The 16,050-nt window shown below is 56.8% G+C and overlaps 1 protein-coding gene across 7 annotated transcripts in view; it reads right to left on the bottom strand.

Annotated features, from left to right (window-relative positions):
- Positions 1-16,050, bottom strand: part of RRP1B (ribosomal RNA processing 1B) — a 41,708-nt gene that overhangs the window by 13,533 nt on the left and 12,125 nt on the right. For 3 of the 7 annotated variants that reach the window (XM_074344982.1, XM_074345254.1, XM_074345192.1), the window contains 10 exons: positions 15,559-15,623; positions 14,839-15,020; positions 13,296-13,390; positions 12,595-12,692; positions 11,493-11,512; positions 10,563-10,694; positions 9,336-10,027; positions 7,627-7,776; positions 6,524-6,587; positions 2,764-5,579 (listed from right to left, as the gene is read on the bottom strand). In XM_074344982.1, coding sequence (XP_074201083.1) covers positions 5,386-5,579; positions 6,524-6,587; positions 7,627-7,776; positions 9,336-10,027; positions 10,563-10,694; positions 11,493-11,512; positions 12,595-12,692; positions 13,296-13,390; positions 14,839-15,020; positions 15,559-15,623 — 1,692 coding nt within the window. In that variant the 3' untranslated portion in view covers positions 2,764-5,385. Of the gene's footprint in view, positions 1-2,763; positions 5,580-6,523; positions 6,588-7,626; positions 7,777-9,335; positions 10,028-10,562; positions 10,695-11,492; positions 11,513-12,594; positions 12,693-13,295; positions 13,391-14,838; positions 15,021-15,558; positions 15,624-16,050 lie in introns of those variants that run through there. The other 4 variants (XR_012500027.1, XR_012500042.1, XM_074345088.1 and 1 more) reach the window with 4 other exon arrangements.

The raw sequence follows: 16,050 nt of genomic DNA on the forward strand, positions 1-16,050 counted from the left end.
CAGAGCGAAGGAACCCCTTTGCTCTTGTAGGTTTGCAACTGGGTTGATTCAGTTCAGCAAGTATTGGCTGAGGAAGCTTCTATGTCCAGGGACCCAGGCTAACGCTGGTCTCTGCACCAGCGCATCTCCCACTGTGTGTGTCTGAAGCCTGGGGTTCTGGGGGCCCTAACCCTTAGCTACATGGCGGGACCAGGGCCTGGTGGCGTTGGGGTGGGGGGGACCTGGGCTCCGCAGATGGGGGAGCTGGGATCAGCCACGTGTGAGCTGTGAGGTCTAGGCCAGAGCCCGACGTCTCCAAGCCTCCTTTCCCGTCTGTGACCGTGGACTCCTCCTGGAACTTACCCTCCAGGAAGCAGTGAGGACTAGATGCAATGGCTTCTGTAAAGCAGAGCCTGGCAGGAGGGGGTCCCCCTGGGAGAAGCCCCCACATCTCCCTGGGGCTGCAGAGACACAGGCTTTTGCTCCAAGTGGCAGGGTCCCCCTCTGTCTGCATTTCAGAAGGCGCGCCCTCACAGCGCCTAGGCAGCCCTCAACCGCCTCCGGCCCTGCCTGTGTTCCGGGGCGGCTGTGGAAGCGGTGAAGTTACTCATCAGCTGCTGGGTCTACAAGGCCACGTGGAAAGGCTCCTGCACCCCAGGGAGGCCGGGGTGGAGGGGGCCCCAGTGCCAACCCACTGAAGCCGGCTCTGCAAGGCGGGGCTCTGGGTGCAGCCCCTCGCTTGACTGACACAGCCTCCTCTGTTCGCCGCGTCTGCAGATGTTACTGAGTAAATGCTTCTCAATTTGAGCTGAGCCCTTTGCTGTCTTTTGGGACTCTGGATGACTGCCAGTTTTGAGCAGCACGCCAGGCCTCTCCTGGGAGAGGTTTCCCTGAGCCCGTCAGGTGGCCATTCTCCAGGCCCCACCTCTGCTCGCTGCTCTTTGAACTCGCTGCACACGCCCCTGCCCCCGGGTCTTTGTACGTGCTGTGTCTTCTGCTTTCGATACTTGCTCTATATACGTCCGTGGCTCATTTTTCAATCTTTTGATCTCTGTTCAAATGTTACCTTCTTGTAAATAGTCCTTGCCCCGCAGTCAGGTAAAAAAGACAAAATTAAGTTTCAATTTAATATTCTTCCCAACACTTTATAAAACTAGCAACTGCTTCCAGATTGTCTTTATGTTTCTTTGTGCTTTAAGTTCATTAGAAACTGAGAAGGGCAACACGTTTGTGAAGTCTGACACCAATCTTACAAAACTGGCCAGACCTGCGGGTGGGGGCTTATCACTCACAAGACAGCACTTGGCCCTGATGCACTCCTGGCCTTCTCCCCGCTTTGTTTTCTCCCATTTGGGGCTCTTGTCCCCAGCTGACATAGCTTGCGGGGTCACCTGCTGTCCCCAGTGGGTCAGCTTCGTCGGGGTACTGCTTTTGTCTGCGCTGTTGCGGCCGCGGCAGGGAGCACAGAACAGGGCCCGCACACGGCAGGCGCTCAGCACTTGCAGACTGAGTGATGGAGAGAGAGGATACATTGTCAGTGTTCTGTGGTGCCTTCTAAGGAGGGTGGCTCCAGCCACAGGCGAGGCTGTTGTCTGCAGTGTAGGAAGCGGGGTCCCTCCTCGCTGAGCGCGCGGGGAGGGGCTGCTGGGTGGAGCTGAACTGTATCAAGACCGTGGGTGGGAGCATGGGCACTGGCCCACCCCAGGCTCAGAGCCGGAGGCATGGAAATGGTGTGACATCCCCAGAAACCCCACTCCGAAAAATGACGTGTTTCCAGCGTGACTTTAGATTGTTGGGGGTGACCGGGCCCCGCCCCTAACCCTAAACCTTCAGGAACAGTTCTGCTCCCGATGCCTGCAGTGTCTTGGGGCAGGGGGGCAGGACGAGGCCTCGTGCCCCACATCGGGGGAAGGAACGGGGAACAAGAACCGGGCAAAGGCGAACAGCGGAGCCCGGGTGTCCCCGAGAACAGACCCTGCTGGGAACCTGCATGCACCTCAGGGAGCTGCAGACTGGACTCCTCAGCTGACACCTGAGCTCTGCCTAGAACAGCAAGAGACTGACCTGGAAGTGCGCCCCTTGCTGCAGGGAGGGGTGAGCAAAGGCAGTGTCACGTGACCAAAGCCTCGGGGTCCTGCAGCTGGGACTGGGGTGAGGGCAGGACACGTGCAGGGGGCGCCTTCCTGGATTCTAGGTATTACTTTATGAGTTAAGTGACCCTGTGTGGGATCCAAAGCACAACGGGGTTTGCTCAGGGAACATCAAAGCGAAGGGCACAAAGGCTGTGTTCTGCCTGCCCCACGGCCGGCCGGGCGGGCCAGGCTGGGTAACAGGAGGGGGTCCATTTGCCCCCACCTTTTTAATACTCTGTGCTCACGGTGCAGTAAAAGTTAGAAAGGACAGTACATTTGTAAAGTGTGGTACAAATTGTACAAAACCGATCAGTCCAATGGGGCACAGGGGGAGACGGCCATCTTACAAAGTACTGTGAGATCACCAGCAGGAGGGGGTCCCCAGTGGGGAACACTTCTCTGGGGTGGAGCCCGGGGTCCCCGCCCATCCTCAAAGACATGGAGAAGCGGGAGCATCCGTGAGCAGCCGCAGAGGAAGATGTGCCCAGCACCCCCGTCACCGGCTCTGGCAGTGGCCGCACAACAGGGCAGGTGCCCCAGACTCCGGCTCTCAAACACTAACCACCGACCCGACACCCTCACCTGCTGCTTCATAGCAGTTCCCAGGGAGGCAGGTTATGCGCATCCCGACGGTCAGAATCAAACACAGATCTGAGGGCAAGGATGGATTTATTACTGGACTTGGCTTTGACACATGCTGATGAACCCTGCAGACATGAACATGAGTTGATTGTGGACAGACAGCCCTTGTCAGAGTCAGGAAAATTCAGAGAACACACACACACAAGTCAAACAACGGATTCGATTTCATCTTCTCTCCGACACCGGGACTGCCCCCGCCTTTTTTGTACTCTGTGCTCACGGTGCAGTAAAAGTTAGAAAGGACAGTACATTTGTAAAGTGTGGTACAAATTGTACAAAACCGATCGGTCCGATGGGGCACAGGGGGAGACGGCCATCTTAAAAAATACTGTGAGATCACCAGCATTAATTTAAATATTTAAATTATTTCCTTTTTGGGAAACTGCCAAGTCCCTCTGGCGATTTCATTTAGGAAAATAACATGCATCAAATAGAAAACCGGTCGTCTAAATACATTCTGCTCATGTGACGCTCTGGTGAGTACACGGAGTAAGAATTTTAAAAAATTGTTTTTGTTTTCCCTTCTCTTGTTGCCAAAATGTAGGCATTAAAAATGAACCACAGTAAACCTACTGTTCTCACCCACAAAATGGGGTAAGTTAGGACAGATTTAGAGGGCAGATGGAGTCCAAGGCACACTGCCACGCCGAGGCCCCGGCCCACAGGCAGGGCGCTCCCCTGGTGCCTCAGCCAGAGCGAAGGCGCTCCTGCACGAACCTGAACAGACACGCCTCTTTTGCCTTTGGGTGTCCTGCTAGGACATCTTAACATCACTGGATTACGTGGCCCATTTGGCTAGAGGACCCTCTTTAAAGCTGAAATAAAAAGTATTAGAAAAATAATTTGACCAAGGATAATGACGCTTTCTTCTTTAAACAGAAAGTTAAAAATATATGACTTTCCAAATCTCACCTTTCACACCGTCAGTGTCGGTTTCGATGTGATTTAAAGCATTACATCAAGCGCAGCGCGCCGAAAACCACGCAGCCACCCCAGCAAGGCCGGCGTGTGCAAGACAGGGCCGCTCAGGCACAGCGGCCAACAGCAGTGTTGGCTCTTTTCATGGCCTAATTACGACAAAACTTAATTATAGAGCAGGCAAAGAGCAAAGTTCACACTTCCTCCTTCCCACCAGGGCCCCCGGAAGGCCAGCCCATCTGACCCACAAAGTTATCAACAACAGTCTTTGCAGAGGGAGGGCTCCACCCTGGTCACGTGACGAAGGAAACCAAAGCCAAATCAACGCAGCCCTGCGACTCCAGTGGGCCTCCCCGTCTCCCCCAGTTGTGGCTAGGACGACCGAGGCAATGCTGGGGTCCTTTACTGGGGAAGCGAAGGCGACTGGCCCGGCGTTTTGGCGAGAAAGCGGGGTTCCTGCGTGGGGAGGTGGGTGGGAGGCAGCTGTCACTTCCTGGAGGCCCAAGATTCCCCGGGATCCCCTGAGCCAAGAGAAGCCACGTCCTCCCCCGAAGATGCCGCCCCTGCCCCCTCCCAGGCTGCAACCTGTCAGCCTGTAAACTCAAGACGGAGGCAGGGAGGCGGCGTGCCCGGGGGGCAGGGCGGGGCTGGGGCTGCGGCTCCTCGCGCACCGCGTGCTCCATGCCGCGCCTCCGCTCCTCCAACTGACGTCTGGGCCTTTCCCACCCCCAATTCTATTAATTAACTAAAATTATAACTCTATAAAAATCTGTAAGTACAAGTGTCAATGTTCGAAAAAATGGTAGCTATGAACAAAGAAATAAGCGCAGACAGCTCTCGGCTCTCGGCGGCCGCTGCTGTCTCCCGCTTCCGGCGGGCATGCAGGTGTCAGGCAGCACTGCCCTGCCTCCGCAGCCAGAGTCCGGGTCAGGGGTGGGAAAGCTGCTCCTGGGGCCGCCAGCCACTCCGGTTGGGGCTCAGACACTTATTACAAGAGTAACCGAGCACAAGGGCCTGGAAGCGGGCGTGCCGGCCAGGCTGAGAGCGAGGGGGTGCCGGCTGTCACCGCTGAGGGCGCCCTGGGCTGGCCCAAGGGAGGAGGCCGGGGCAGGAGACCGGGCCGAGGTGGAGGGAGGAGGCGCCCCCAGGGCAGAGGTGTGTCTCTCCTGCCCCCTCACAGGGTCACCCCCACTGAGTGCACACAGAGAAAGTGCGGCACTGCTGATGTGGTGACCAGACTCATCTTGTAAGATGCCAAATACCCACAGGCGTGGGAACGAGGCCCTGCGCACCTTTTAAAAGGAGAAAGACCATTAGACTAAAACCACCCAGAAAACTAGCCCAGCAGGGCAGCCCGGGCCCAGCCCAGCAGCGCTGCACACGCCGGCGGCTGGCGGGGAAGCCCGGACGCTGGGAGCCAACGGTGCGACCCCGTCTGAGCGCCCAGCCACCACACCAGTGGGGGCACTGGAGGGACCCACCGCCGTGGACCCCCAGGGGCTCCGGCACGGACGACGTGGGCAGCAAAGGCTTCACCCAATGCCCGCAGCCCCTGCTGGAAGGGCCAGGGCCACAGAAGTGCCAGAGCTCACACTCAGAGCCACATGGACAATTCATGGGAATTTACAAAACAATAAAAAGGCCCCATCTTTTAAACGTTACAATTTATAGAACATCCTGTGCAAACGCAGTCTTTAAAAGGACTCTGCTACTATCAGATGAAGTCCACAGCCGTCGGCCTTCTCTTTGGCGTGGCAGTCAGTGGCTTCTTGGTCCCCAGGGGGGTGCTGGCTGGCGAGCTCGTGGGGGTCTTCAGGACCCCGTGGAGGGGCCTCTGCTCGGGGTTGAAGGCCACCCGGGAGGGGCCTGTGGGGCTGACCAGGATACTCTTGTCTGTCTTCTTGAATTCTGCCCCAGGTGAAAGCAAGGCACACGTCAACAGGGTGCGATGCCTCTGTCCTGCCACCAGTCCCGCTCCCGCAGGCCCCGAGGGCCAGGACGCTCCCTCCCAGCAGGGCAGGACCCTGCACCAGGCCCCGCAGAGAGCGCCTGAGAGCTTTGGGAGAAAATGGAACTCACTAGCAAGGCTACTTCCCCCCACAGACACCAGCGGGTCAGGTCCCGAGGAGGCACTCTTAGGGGTGGGGGTAGTGATGAAACACATGCCCAGTGAACCCCGTGTTTGGGTCTCGGATGAACCCTAGGTTTAAACCGTTGCAGGAGGAGCCTTTCCTTCCTGGCAGATCTGTTCCTCCCATTTTCTCCAGCTCTAAAGACAAGAGCTTCTCAGGTCCTCCCAGAGGGCCCTGGCCCACCGCACACACACAGGCACACACACACACAGACACGTTTCCTTTTGGTCCCTAAAATGAGCCAGTCCTAAACTCATTACGTACTTTTAGAAAGTTTGGTTTCCTTTCAAAAAACAAAACAAAACAAGTGAATTGCAACAGTATTAAAAGCAGTAAGATAGAGTGTCCTAGGTGGGGGGCACAGCTCAGTGGCAGAGCGAGTGCTCGGCATGCATGAGGTCCTGGGTTCCATCCCCGGTGCCACCATCAAGGGGGAAAAAAAAAAAGAAAAAGAGCGTCCCCCTTTCCCTTCTCTTGGCCAGGGAGGCTGCAAATCTCAGCGGAGGCAGCTGCAGCTGACAGACCCTTAGTCCCAGGCCAACATGGCTTTGGAATCCGGGCCAGCAGCCTGGAAGGCGGCATCTCTTGGCGTCCTCTACCAGAGCCCTCCTTCCAGAACACCGCCGCCTCCTGCCCGCTGCACCCCCGCTCCCACCAGACAGCCCAGGCCCTCTTCCACAGAGTGGACCCCACTGCCTCGAGGAGCAGACCTGCACTCACCCGCAGTCATGTTCCTGCTCAACCCAAAGGTCACCTTCTTGGAGCTGGATGGTGTTCTGCTCGCCTGCAGAAGAGAAACAACAGAAGGACTAAAGTGACAGCCGAGGTGTCCCCAAGGACGCCTGGTGCCGCCAGCCTGTGTAGCAGCTCCGCCAGGCCTGGCAGGAAGCTGCCTCGCCTGGGACGAAAGCAGAGCAAACTGATGGGGTCTGAAACAGGACAAAGCCCACCGCCGGAGCACGAGAGGCTCCCGCCTGGTGAGCACAGTGGACCAAAACCCGGTACCGGAGCCCGACTCCCTCCTGTGGGCAGTGGACAAGCACTTCCAACTTTTTGTGCACAAGGACTCAAAACTGACTTGCATATTCCAACAACTCATCAAAAATTAAGTAACTGTTCCCGATTTAGCAGATTCCTGGAAGTGGACCCACTCTGCACGATGAAGCACTTTATCAAATTCCTTCTTCGAATCTCAAGTTTCTGCGGGAACCCCACAGTTCTACCTGGTATTGCTTTTTGCTTTAACATCAACACTTCACGAGAGGAATGTGACCTGTGCAAGCCCTGAGTCATTTAACAAATCTCCCTAAATGTCTTCAGGCCACTTACACGCCCACTTGCTGTGGGCGTCCCTGCAGGGCCAGCCCAGGCACGCCCGCCACCACAGCAGGCGTCTGCCCTGTGCGGCTCCACCAGGACCTCGGTCTCCCAGAGGCAAACGGGATGCACATCCCACGGCCCGGCCTGCACCTGCACCACCTCCCAGCATGCCTGGCAGAGCCGACCTCCCTTCCTGGACCCCGCGCGATCCCCCGGGCACGGTGACAGCCCTCTCCCACCACTGCACCTGGCTCTCTGACTGCTCGCCTCGTGAATTCGAGGACGCGGCACCCCAGTCCTCCTGACGCAGAATGGTGTTATGGACCGTACCTCAGAGCTGACCCCGCTCCCGGAACAGGGACCCGCATGCCGTGGACAGTAGCAGAGTTGAAAAGACGGCTGCAAGCGGGGTGGGTCAGGAGGGCAGCAGAGCCCACCATCTGGGCGTGGGGCAGCTGCGGAGGGACGGCAAGCAGAGGGACAGCTGGTGGCCAGGTGGGTACCTGCAGGGGGGCGCCTGGCGAGGTGGTGGCAGTGCTGCCCTTGGCCTTCCTGAAGAACAGGGGCTTTGGGCAGAAGGAGGCGTCGAACTTCACGAAGTCCTTCTCTGTTCTCAGCTTCTTCTTCAAAGGGCTGAGCGCCCCGCTGCTCCCCTGGGAGGAGGGGCGAGAGGGTGGGGCCACTTGCACACAGAAGCTGACAGCACAGGGGTGGGAGACAGGACTTGGAGCATCTCAGACCCCTCCCCCTTCTCTTGTACCAGGTGGGTGCACACTGTGTGCAGATCTTGCGCACAAACCCCACTCTGCACACTGGCACCCTGCCGAGGGCTGGAAGTCTCCCCGCTGCTCAGCCACAAGAACCCATTTTCACTCATCTACGGACTTACACCCATGTTCTGAAAATTTCTGCCTTTCAAAGGCCACCTATTAAGTAATGACTCACTTTCTCATTTCTGATCAAAGACAACACTGTCCATGGAAAGCCTGGCAGGAAGAGCCAGCATGATGCTATCAGTTCTGCAGGCCCGTGATGGGCGGATGAAGGACGTTCGCTGGGGGTTTTACAGCGGACCACCACCCACAGCAGACCTCGTGCCAGTCCTGGGGCCTCAGGGCCCTGGGAGCCCCGTGAAGCGGCGGCCCCTGCAGACCCCACGGTGCCACAGACACGGAACGCCCTGCCGCCCCTTCGCAAGGAAAACCTCCCTCAACCCTGTGACTCACTTAGCAGCCTCTCCAACCCTCCCCAGGAGGCTTGAGGAATGAGACATGGAGGAGGAAACATCTCCATGCTCTTGCTGAAGAAAGTGTCAAGTGAACAGCGATTGAAGGGCAGAGGCTGCAGAGCCGAGGACGGTGACACAGGGCATGCGGAGGGCAGGGAGGGCCGCAGATGAGGCTCCCTGAGCCCCCACGGAGGCTTGCATCCCCAGACGGACCTTCTACTGACCATCAGTGACTCGCCTCCCCACCCAGGGCTCCTGCACCGTGAGGCCCGGACCAGCGTTTCACCAGGTCCCCACGAGCTCTGTAAACAAAGGCCTCTGCGTCGTAACCACTGCCAAGCAGGGGACGCAGACGCGTGGGCAGGGTCAGGGCCATGCCGTGGGCGGGGCCAGGGAGCAGACGCCCAGCTCTGCAGACCCCCCTACTCAACTCTGCCAGGAGGGGCAGAAGCAGCCATGGAGGGCCAGGGAAACTGTGTCTGCCCCCCACCCGCACAAACGCACAGCCTGTCCAGAGGGGACACTCAGAAATGCAGATTCAGAGTCCAGTTCCTGGTTTACATCTGGCTCTAGAGATCCAAGTGGAAAAAAACTTTTTGTTAAAAAGGTAAGTGAGGTAAGAGAATCTGGGGCTGCTGCTTCTGCCAGGGGGGGCCCAGGATGGCGATGAGTCGGAGAGGAAAGACAAGACCAGCGTTTGATGGAGACACACATCTGGCTGTGTGGCCATGGGGACACCTCTCCCAGCTCGATGCTGGCCCTTCCTTCCTTCCTTCTGCAGCGCGAGTAGCCCGGTGTGGGGGGAGGGGAGGGGAGGTGGGGGGAGGAGGAAGCAGAGGGGAGCAAGCTGCTGAGATGGGCCACTGTGTAACCGCTGATGCAGGGTGTTACGAGCACTGCTGGCTCCCCGGCCCAGGGGTCTGACTGCGCCCCGGCCCGCCCCATCCAGGGCCCTGCACCCCTGCCCCGGCCTGGCCGCCTCACCAGAGCCTGGATGAGCCTGGCTCCTCTGTGCTCCAAGTTCGACATCTCTTTCATCTTCTTCCTCTTTTTCAGGATGGTGGTTTTCTGTGTGGACGGGTTGCAGCATTCAAGTCTGCTAGGCACCCCTTTCTTTTTCTTCGGTTTCCCGCCCTGGGGTGGGGCGGCAGGGCAGTCCTCTCCATCTGCTGGGCTGGCTGGAGGTCCCTCCCTCCGGGGCAGGGGCCAGGCTAGCGTGGGGGGGACAGTGCCGTTGACCAGGGGAGCCCCGAGCGTCCGCTTCCTCTTCAGGACTGGGGCGCCACTGGCCAGGGAGGCTCTGGGGGCTGGTCCCTGAACAGGACCGCCTGGAGGCAAGCCCTCCTCAGGAGACGCTGCCGACCTGGCGCTCTCCACCTGGACCCCCAGCCTCCTCTTCCTTGGTCGTTTCCTCCTGCTGTGTACGGAGAGCTGCTCTGAGCCACTGCGCTCCTGGGCGCCAGGTGCGGCCACTGCCCCCAGCTCTGCCAGGCTCATCTTCTGGGCGCTTCCCGGCCGGGCCCCTGGCTCACCACTCCCATTCTGCTCTGGGCACGTGGCCTCACCACCGGCCCCTAAGTGTTCAGGCCGCAGGTGGTTCTTCTTCTTCTTTTTCCTCTTTCTCTTCGGAATCCCACCTTCACTCTCCTCTTCCTCAGCAGGAAAGAACCTGGCTCCTAGGAAAACATGTAAACCCATCAACACGCACCCCAGCGCCAAGGCAGCGGGCCTGGCCTGGCCGGGAACTCTGGGGCAGCGTGAGGGCAGACGCAGCCTCTGCCTCCTGCCGGGAGGCTCTGACCCTCCTCCGCGCACTGGAACCCTACAGGCTCCCTCATCTGGTCCCCCCACTGTGACTGGAAACCTTCCTAAAGCCTATTTTGATATAAAAGGACCTGAAATAGTCTTCAGATTCCTAGTAATTTCCAGGCTCAGATCCAGGGCAGTAATAAAACAAATGTCCCGAAGGGCAGTGTTTTTCCAGCACCCTGCACGTCCTCACCCACTGCCCCCAAAGATGCCACCAGGAGTGAAAAAATGTTTTCAGGTTAGGAAGGCTGGAATGTGGGTCCACAGAAAGTAGCCAACCCCTGGCAAGCCTCATCACGTCTCAGCAGCTCAGAGCGGAGGCTTCTGCTCCTTGACGATCCGGGAAGATGAGAAGGGACGCCCGCCCCCTGACTGGCTCCCCACACGGACACAGAGGCTCACCTCCCTCTCCTTCCACGCCCGCTTTCTCCACAGGTTTCTTTCCTTTTTTCTTACACCTTCCTTGACTGAGGGCCTGGTCATCTTTGTCAGCAGATGTGTCCTCAGCAAAACTGAGTTGAGAGATACTGCCTGCTGGACACCAAAGCATGTGGTCAGCTCTCAGGCCCTTCACAGCTGTGTCCGGGATCACAAGCCCACCCCCTGCATGCAGGCAGGTTTTAGCGCTGACTTCCACCACATTGCTGGGCCTCATGGCTTCTCCAACCCAATCCTGAAGGCTGCTGAACAGGAACTATGGACCTAAAGGCCAGTGGCTTCCTCGTCCGAGGTGGGGACAGACATGCAGACCTCGGGTGGCACTTCTACAGCTCACCCCGGGGGCTCGGCCACGCCATTCCCACCGTCCAGTGAGGTCTGGGTGCTCTCCGCATTTCAAGCACCCCAGGAGCACAAGGGAGGGTGGGGGAGCAGTGGATTCACCTACTCGGTCACATGTAACCAAGCTTATGGGCAGCAGCTCCCCAGGGGGACAACTGATCCCAACAGCAAGTGAAAGGGACTCTGAGACATCAACCCTCCTTCTTTGTGAAGGATCACAACGGATCCTTCCCAGGGTGGAAGGAATCCTCCTGTCAACTCCCTGTCCCCGGAGTTTATCCCTGTCTTGGCACTGGCGGGGAGAGGCCCCGTCTGGCTCAGCCTTGGTCCCGGGGGCAGGGCGGGGGTGGGTGGCCTGGAGAAGGTGGGACCCCATGTTCTTGCGAGGCTCCCGCTCAGCTGAGCAGCCGGTGGTGGGACTGATGGGCTTTCACTATTTCTAATGCTTTCAATGAACGTCTTCCAATCCTGTTTGTCAATATTTGGCATAAATGCCCTCAGTGGGGTCCATGCTCACGTAACATCACCAGTTACAGTCCTGATTTTCCTCACCTTCAGACAGATCTTGGAATCTGAAAAAGAGAACAAAGGTGTCCTAAAGAAACCACGTCTTTCTGTCTCCTACAAACACGTGCACTGAACTTTTAAAATGCAAGCTGGTATTGGGAGTTTGTTAGTTCACGTTCCTTTCTTCTCGAAGAGCAGGCTGAAGAGGTGGTGTGATGCGAAGGCCACAAATGAAGGACAAACCCACCCTCAAGTGGCACAGCATCCCTGACGACGTGGTGACGTAGAGTCCGTCTCGGCGCACCCGAATACAACCGAAGAAGCCGAAATTTCTTTTTATTCCTCAGACTGAAGGAGCTCAGGCCTCTACTTACATTCAGGTCTCCGCTCGCCAAGTGGAGACAAGCCCAGAGTGTCCTGCGCCATACACTGTGGGATGTCGGAACAAGGGGGGTGCAGGCGGTCTGCGTGGGGAGGTGCGGGGCCCGCAGGGCAGGACGGGGGAGCACACGGGCCTGAGTGCTGCTCCGTGTCCGGAAGCCGCAACCCCAGGCAGCCCGTTACATTCCCTGTGCGCCACGTGACCCATTTGTAAAATGGAGAAATTACAGACATGAAATAATTCATGTCAAGTGCTCAGGACGGTGCCTGCTCAGACTGCGGTCAAACTGAGCTGCTACGTGTCACCGGGCACAGCGAGCCCAGGGCTCTGCGGTGAACTGCCCGTCGGTCGGGATGGCGTGAAGGCCCGCACTTGGGGTGGACACACTGGGGACAGGGGGTAGGACCGAAGGGCTGTCTATGTCAACCCCGTGCCAAGAGACAGCACCGAACAGCATGGCCACGCCGCAGCGCCTCGGTCTGTGGACTGGAGATGTTGCCCACAGACGCCCTTCCCCCGCCTCACGGACAGCGGAGCTGCGACTTGAGCGGCACCTGCAGAGCGGAGCTCGAGGGGCAGGGCCTCGAGGGGCCGTTCGCACGGACTCTTGCAGGTTGCCTGCGTGAGTCCCGAGACTGTGGGCGGAAACACTGAAAGACCAAGAAGACAGGTCCGCACGGCGACAGCCTGTCTCATGCTGAGGGAAGCAGGGGGCTGGCCCTGAACGCGGACCACGACCAGGTGCAGCCTCCTCCCCGCACTTACTTCCTGATGAGTCTGCAGAGGCGCTTCCTGTTGAAGGGAGGGATGTGCTTCCTGGTGGTGATTCCCAGGAGTCGCTCAGCAACGGCCTTGTAGTCAAACTGTGCGAGGAGAGAAACCAAAGGTCGGCCCCAGCATGGCGCCACTGCCGGACCTGGGACTTCACACGCCCTGGCGACAGACACCCCGCAGCACGGGGTCCTGGACGCCCTCAGCTACAGGCTGGTCTAGCCCGCACGCGCCGAGGCTTGCCAACCCAGGGCCTGAGCGATAGCTTTGGAAAAGTCCTTCTATTTATTCTTGGGAGAAGCTAGTTTCTATTTGCTCTATTTATTCTTCCCTAAGAGAGAGCTGCGGTAAACGCACCACATAAACTGTACCTGGGTGTGCTTTTCTGTCAGTTTGCACCTGGTAACACAGTAAACGTTCTTTATTTGAAAACCACCAGCGAGCTGGCTTCGCTGGAGGGACAGGGCAGATCTTAGCAACTCACGCCAGTAAGGACTGATACCTTTCAAAGCTTCATTCTATTTAAATTTGTCTCCAATAAGCGCATTATAGGAAGTGACATCAGTGACCAAAGGGATTTAAAAAGAACCTCACACATTAGACCTGGGCCTTACTTAGCTCTGACCCCAGTTCCCAAGTAGCCAGGCGGCCCCACAGCAAACCCGCATCTATGAAAGGTAACAAGAGCCACCAACCTGGAGGGGCAGCCCGCCGTCCTCCCCGCTTCCTCCACCGGCCGCGGCACCCTCATCGCTGGCTCCCTCTTTTTTGGGGTGATATTTGCACGGGGCTATCAAAACAGCCACAGACACAATTCTTCAAATACACAGCAATGGCTACTCTCAAACGAGCTACTGTCCAATTAAGTGTCTCAGGGAAAAAAAGAGCATCCGTTTACAGAGAAAACCCTGCAAATACATTTAGAATTTCCCAAAGATGTTTTGGTTTTTCAGCCTCTAGACATTAAAAAAAAAAACCTGAGAGAAATTGCACATGTTGCCTCTTGATTACCCCAGACCAAACCCCTGCCGTGGAGTGCAGCAGAGGTGGTCGGGGGAACTCCCGGGTTAGGGGCTCGGCCAGTGGTTTCAGTGGGTCTGGGCCGCGGTGAGCGCTGTGCAGCAGTGCACTGACACCGCGTGGCCGCCTCGGGAAACACAACAAGCTGATTTTAACATGAAAATAATTCAAACATTAAAACACAGCCACTAATGAAATCTCTCAGCTTCTTCAAGGTGTACTGTTTCTGGAATCTATCAGCCCCTCAGCAGTGTGGCCTCAGGGCAGGGCGTGGAGGAGACAGAGGGCCCCCTGCGAGCACCTGGCAGACGACACCAGGAGAGGGTCTCCGGAGGCGCCCGTGGAAAGTGGGGATGCCTCCAGCTTAGACAGAGACAACGCAGAATCTGCTCAGGGCCAGTTAGTTAATTCTGTCCCCACGTTGAATTTAAAATTAGAACATTTCTTCTTTTCTTTTTTAAAGGTTTGTTTTTTTCCTGACTAAAAATATATGATCATTGTAGAAAACTTAGAAAAGTACAAAGATAATAGAAACCACCCACAGTTTTGCCACACGGGGCTCACCATCACCATCTTGGTACACATCCTTCCAGACACATACACACCATGTCTAAACATAAATGTTTAAAACAAATCAGGCACCTTCTACAGAGATTTGTGTCCTGCTTTAAAAATTTTTTAAAAATTAAATTTTCGCTGGCTGTTACTTTGTGAAAACTAATGCAAGCCCCACACAATCCCCGTGGGTGTGAAAGGGTGCTGAGAACGTCTGTCCGCAGCGGGAGTTACACACCCACAGGAAAGAAAAAGAGCCCCAGGAACTCGGGGATCAGAAAGGAGAGCTCCGGAAGCACGTGAGCGCTCCCCACCGGAACTGTAAATCGGCTCTCCGGCACGGGCCCTCTTACAGACACGAGTCCACATCGCACCAGCAAAGCTGAAACAGAGAAACCACAAAAACCCCAGAGCAACGACAACGGAAGTAAAACCCTCAAAGAAAGTGCTGCGACACTGGGAGATACAGAAATGTGCGCGGGCCCTGGTTGGGACCAGGCCTTGAGCAACCACTCCCCTGCTTCCTCTCTCGGGTGGGGCCCAGGCAGAGCCACCTCTGATGGATTCTAGGGTGTGGCCAGTGAGACCCCAACACATGCATTAAAAAGGGTCGGTTTGACAAGAACTTCACCTAAAAAAGACCACTCAAGGAACTCCTCTCACCTCTTCTCTTTTTACTGATGGGTTTTCTCCACGTCGCCTCATTTTCAGGTATCTCTTCCTCAGAGAGGCCACCATCACTGCCTTTAGGTTTCTGGCCCTCCACTGCCTCTCCAGGCACAGGAGGAGACTGCTCTACGATGACGTGGAGAACAGCCCGGGCTATGGTCTGCGCCAGCGCGCGGCTGGGGGCGGGAGCACAGCGTGCGCGTGGTCAGACAGCCGGCCTGGGCTCCGACCCCCACAGGACCGGAGGGTGAGAAGCTGGGGGGGGGGCCCTGCACGGCCAGTCTCAGCCCACCCAATGCCGAAGTGATCAGCGTACTCCCCACCAACCGACTGTAGCCACGAGGAGCCAGCTGACTACCTGTGATGCAGCGGGGGGAGGGATGGCAGACCGAGCTCTGGGCGTGGGGGTCGGGTTGTGACTCCCGGAATGACTGGGGCCAACCCGCTAGGGAAGTCAAACTCTTGGTTCTTCAAATGCCTTGCTGATGGGAATTAGGAATTCAGTTGTTTTTTTGGGGTGTGGGTACAGCTCAGTGGTAGAGTGCATGCTTAGCATGCATGAGGTCCTGGGTTCAACTTCCAGTACCACCATTAAAAAAAAAGAGCTGTTCTTAGCTTTGGGTAATACTAGGTACCTTGCATCATGTCCTACCTATAATCTCACCCAATTAAGTGCCAAACGAAGCAGTAAAAACAAACACGTGCATCACTTACTCCTTAGTCTTGGCGGCGATTTTGCAGAATGGATCAATAAACTTGAGATTTTGATCTGCCAAGAGCTGTAATTTAGAAACAGGAAAGAAAAATATGGGGGCGGGGGAAGAGAGCAGTTTCTCCTTTCTGATGTGCCCTTGCAAAGGGAACCACCTGCTGTTTTCACAAAAGCTATCAGACCAACACCACTGCACTGCACCCAAAATGCACTCTGCCTGAGGCTCCAGGTGCCTGGGGCCAGGCCTGGAGCTAAAGGTCCTCCACCCACTCAGCGCAGGGGCCAGACGACACTGCGCAGCCCAGCCCACACCGCTCTGCTCCATGACCCCGCACATGGCCCTCCTCTGTGGGGCAGATCTATATGGATGCTACAGAAACTAAGAGGAAGGAATTAAAAGAATGACATTGCACTTAAATTAAAAACATACACGTTCATTGCAGAGCACCTGTAAGACGCATTGTAACTGACTATCCTTCAATTAAAAAAAAAAA

Source organism: Camelus bactrianus, chromosome 1, assembly GCF_048773025.1.
Source record: "Camelus bactrianus isolate YW-2024 breed Bactrian camel chromosome 1, ASM4877302v1, whole genome shotgun sequence".
Lineage (NCBI taxonomy): Eukaryota > Metazoa > Chordata > Mammalia > Artiodactyla > Camelidae > Camelus > Camelus bactrianus.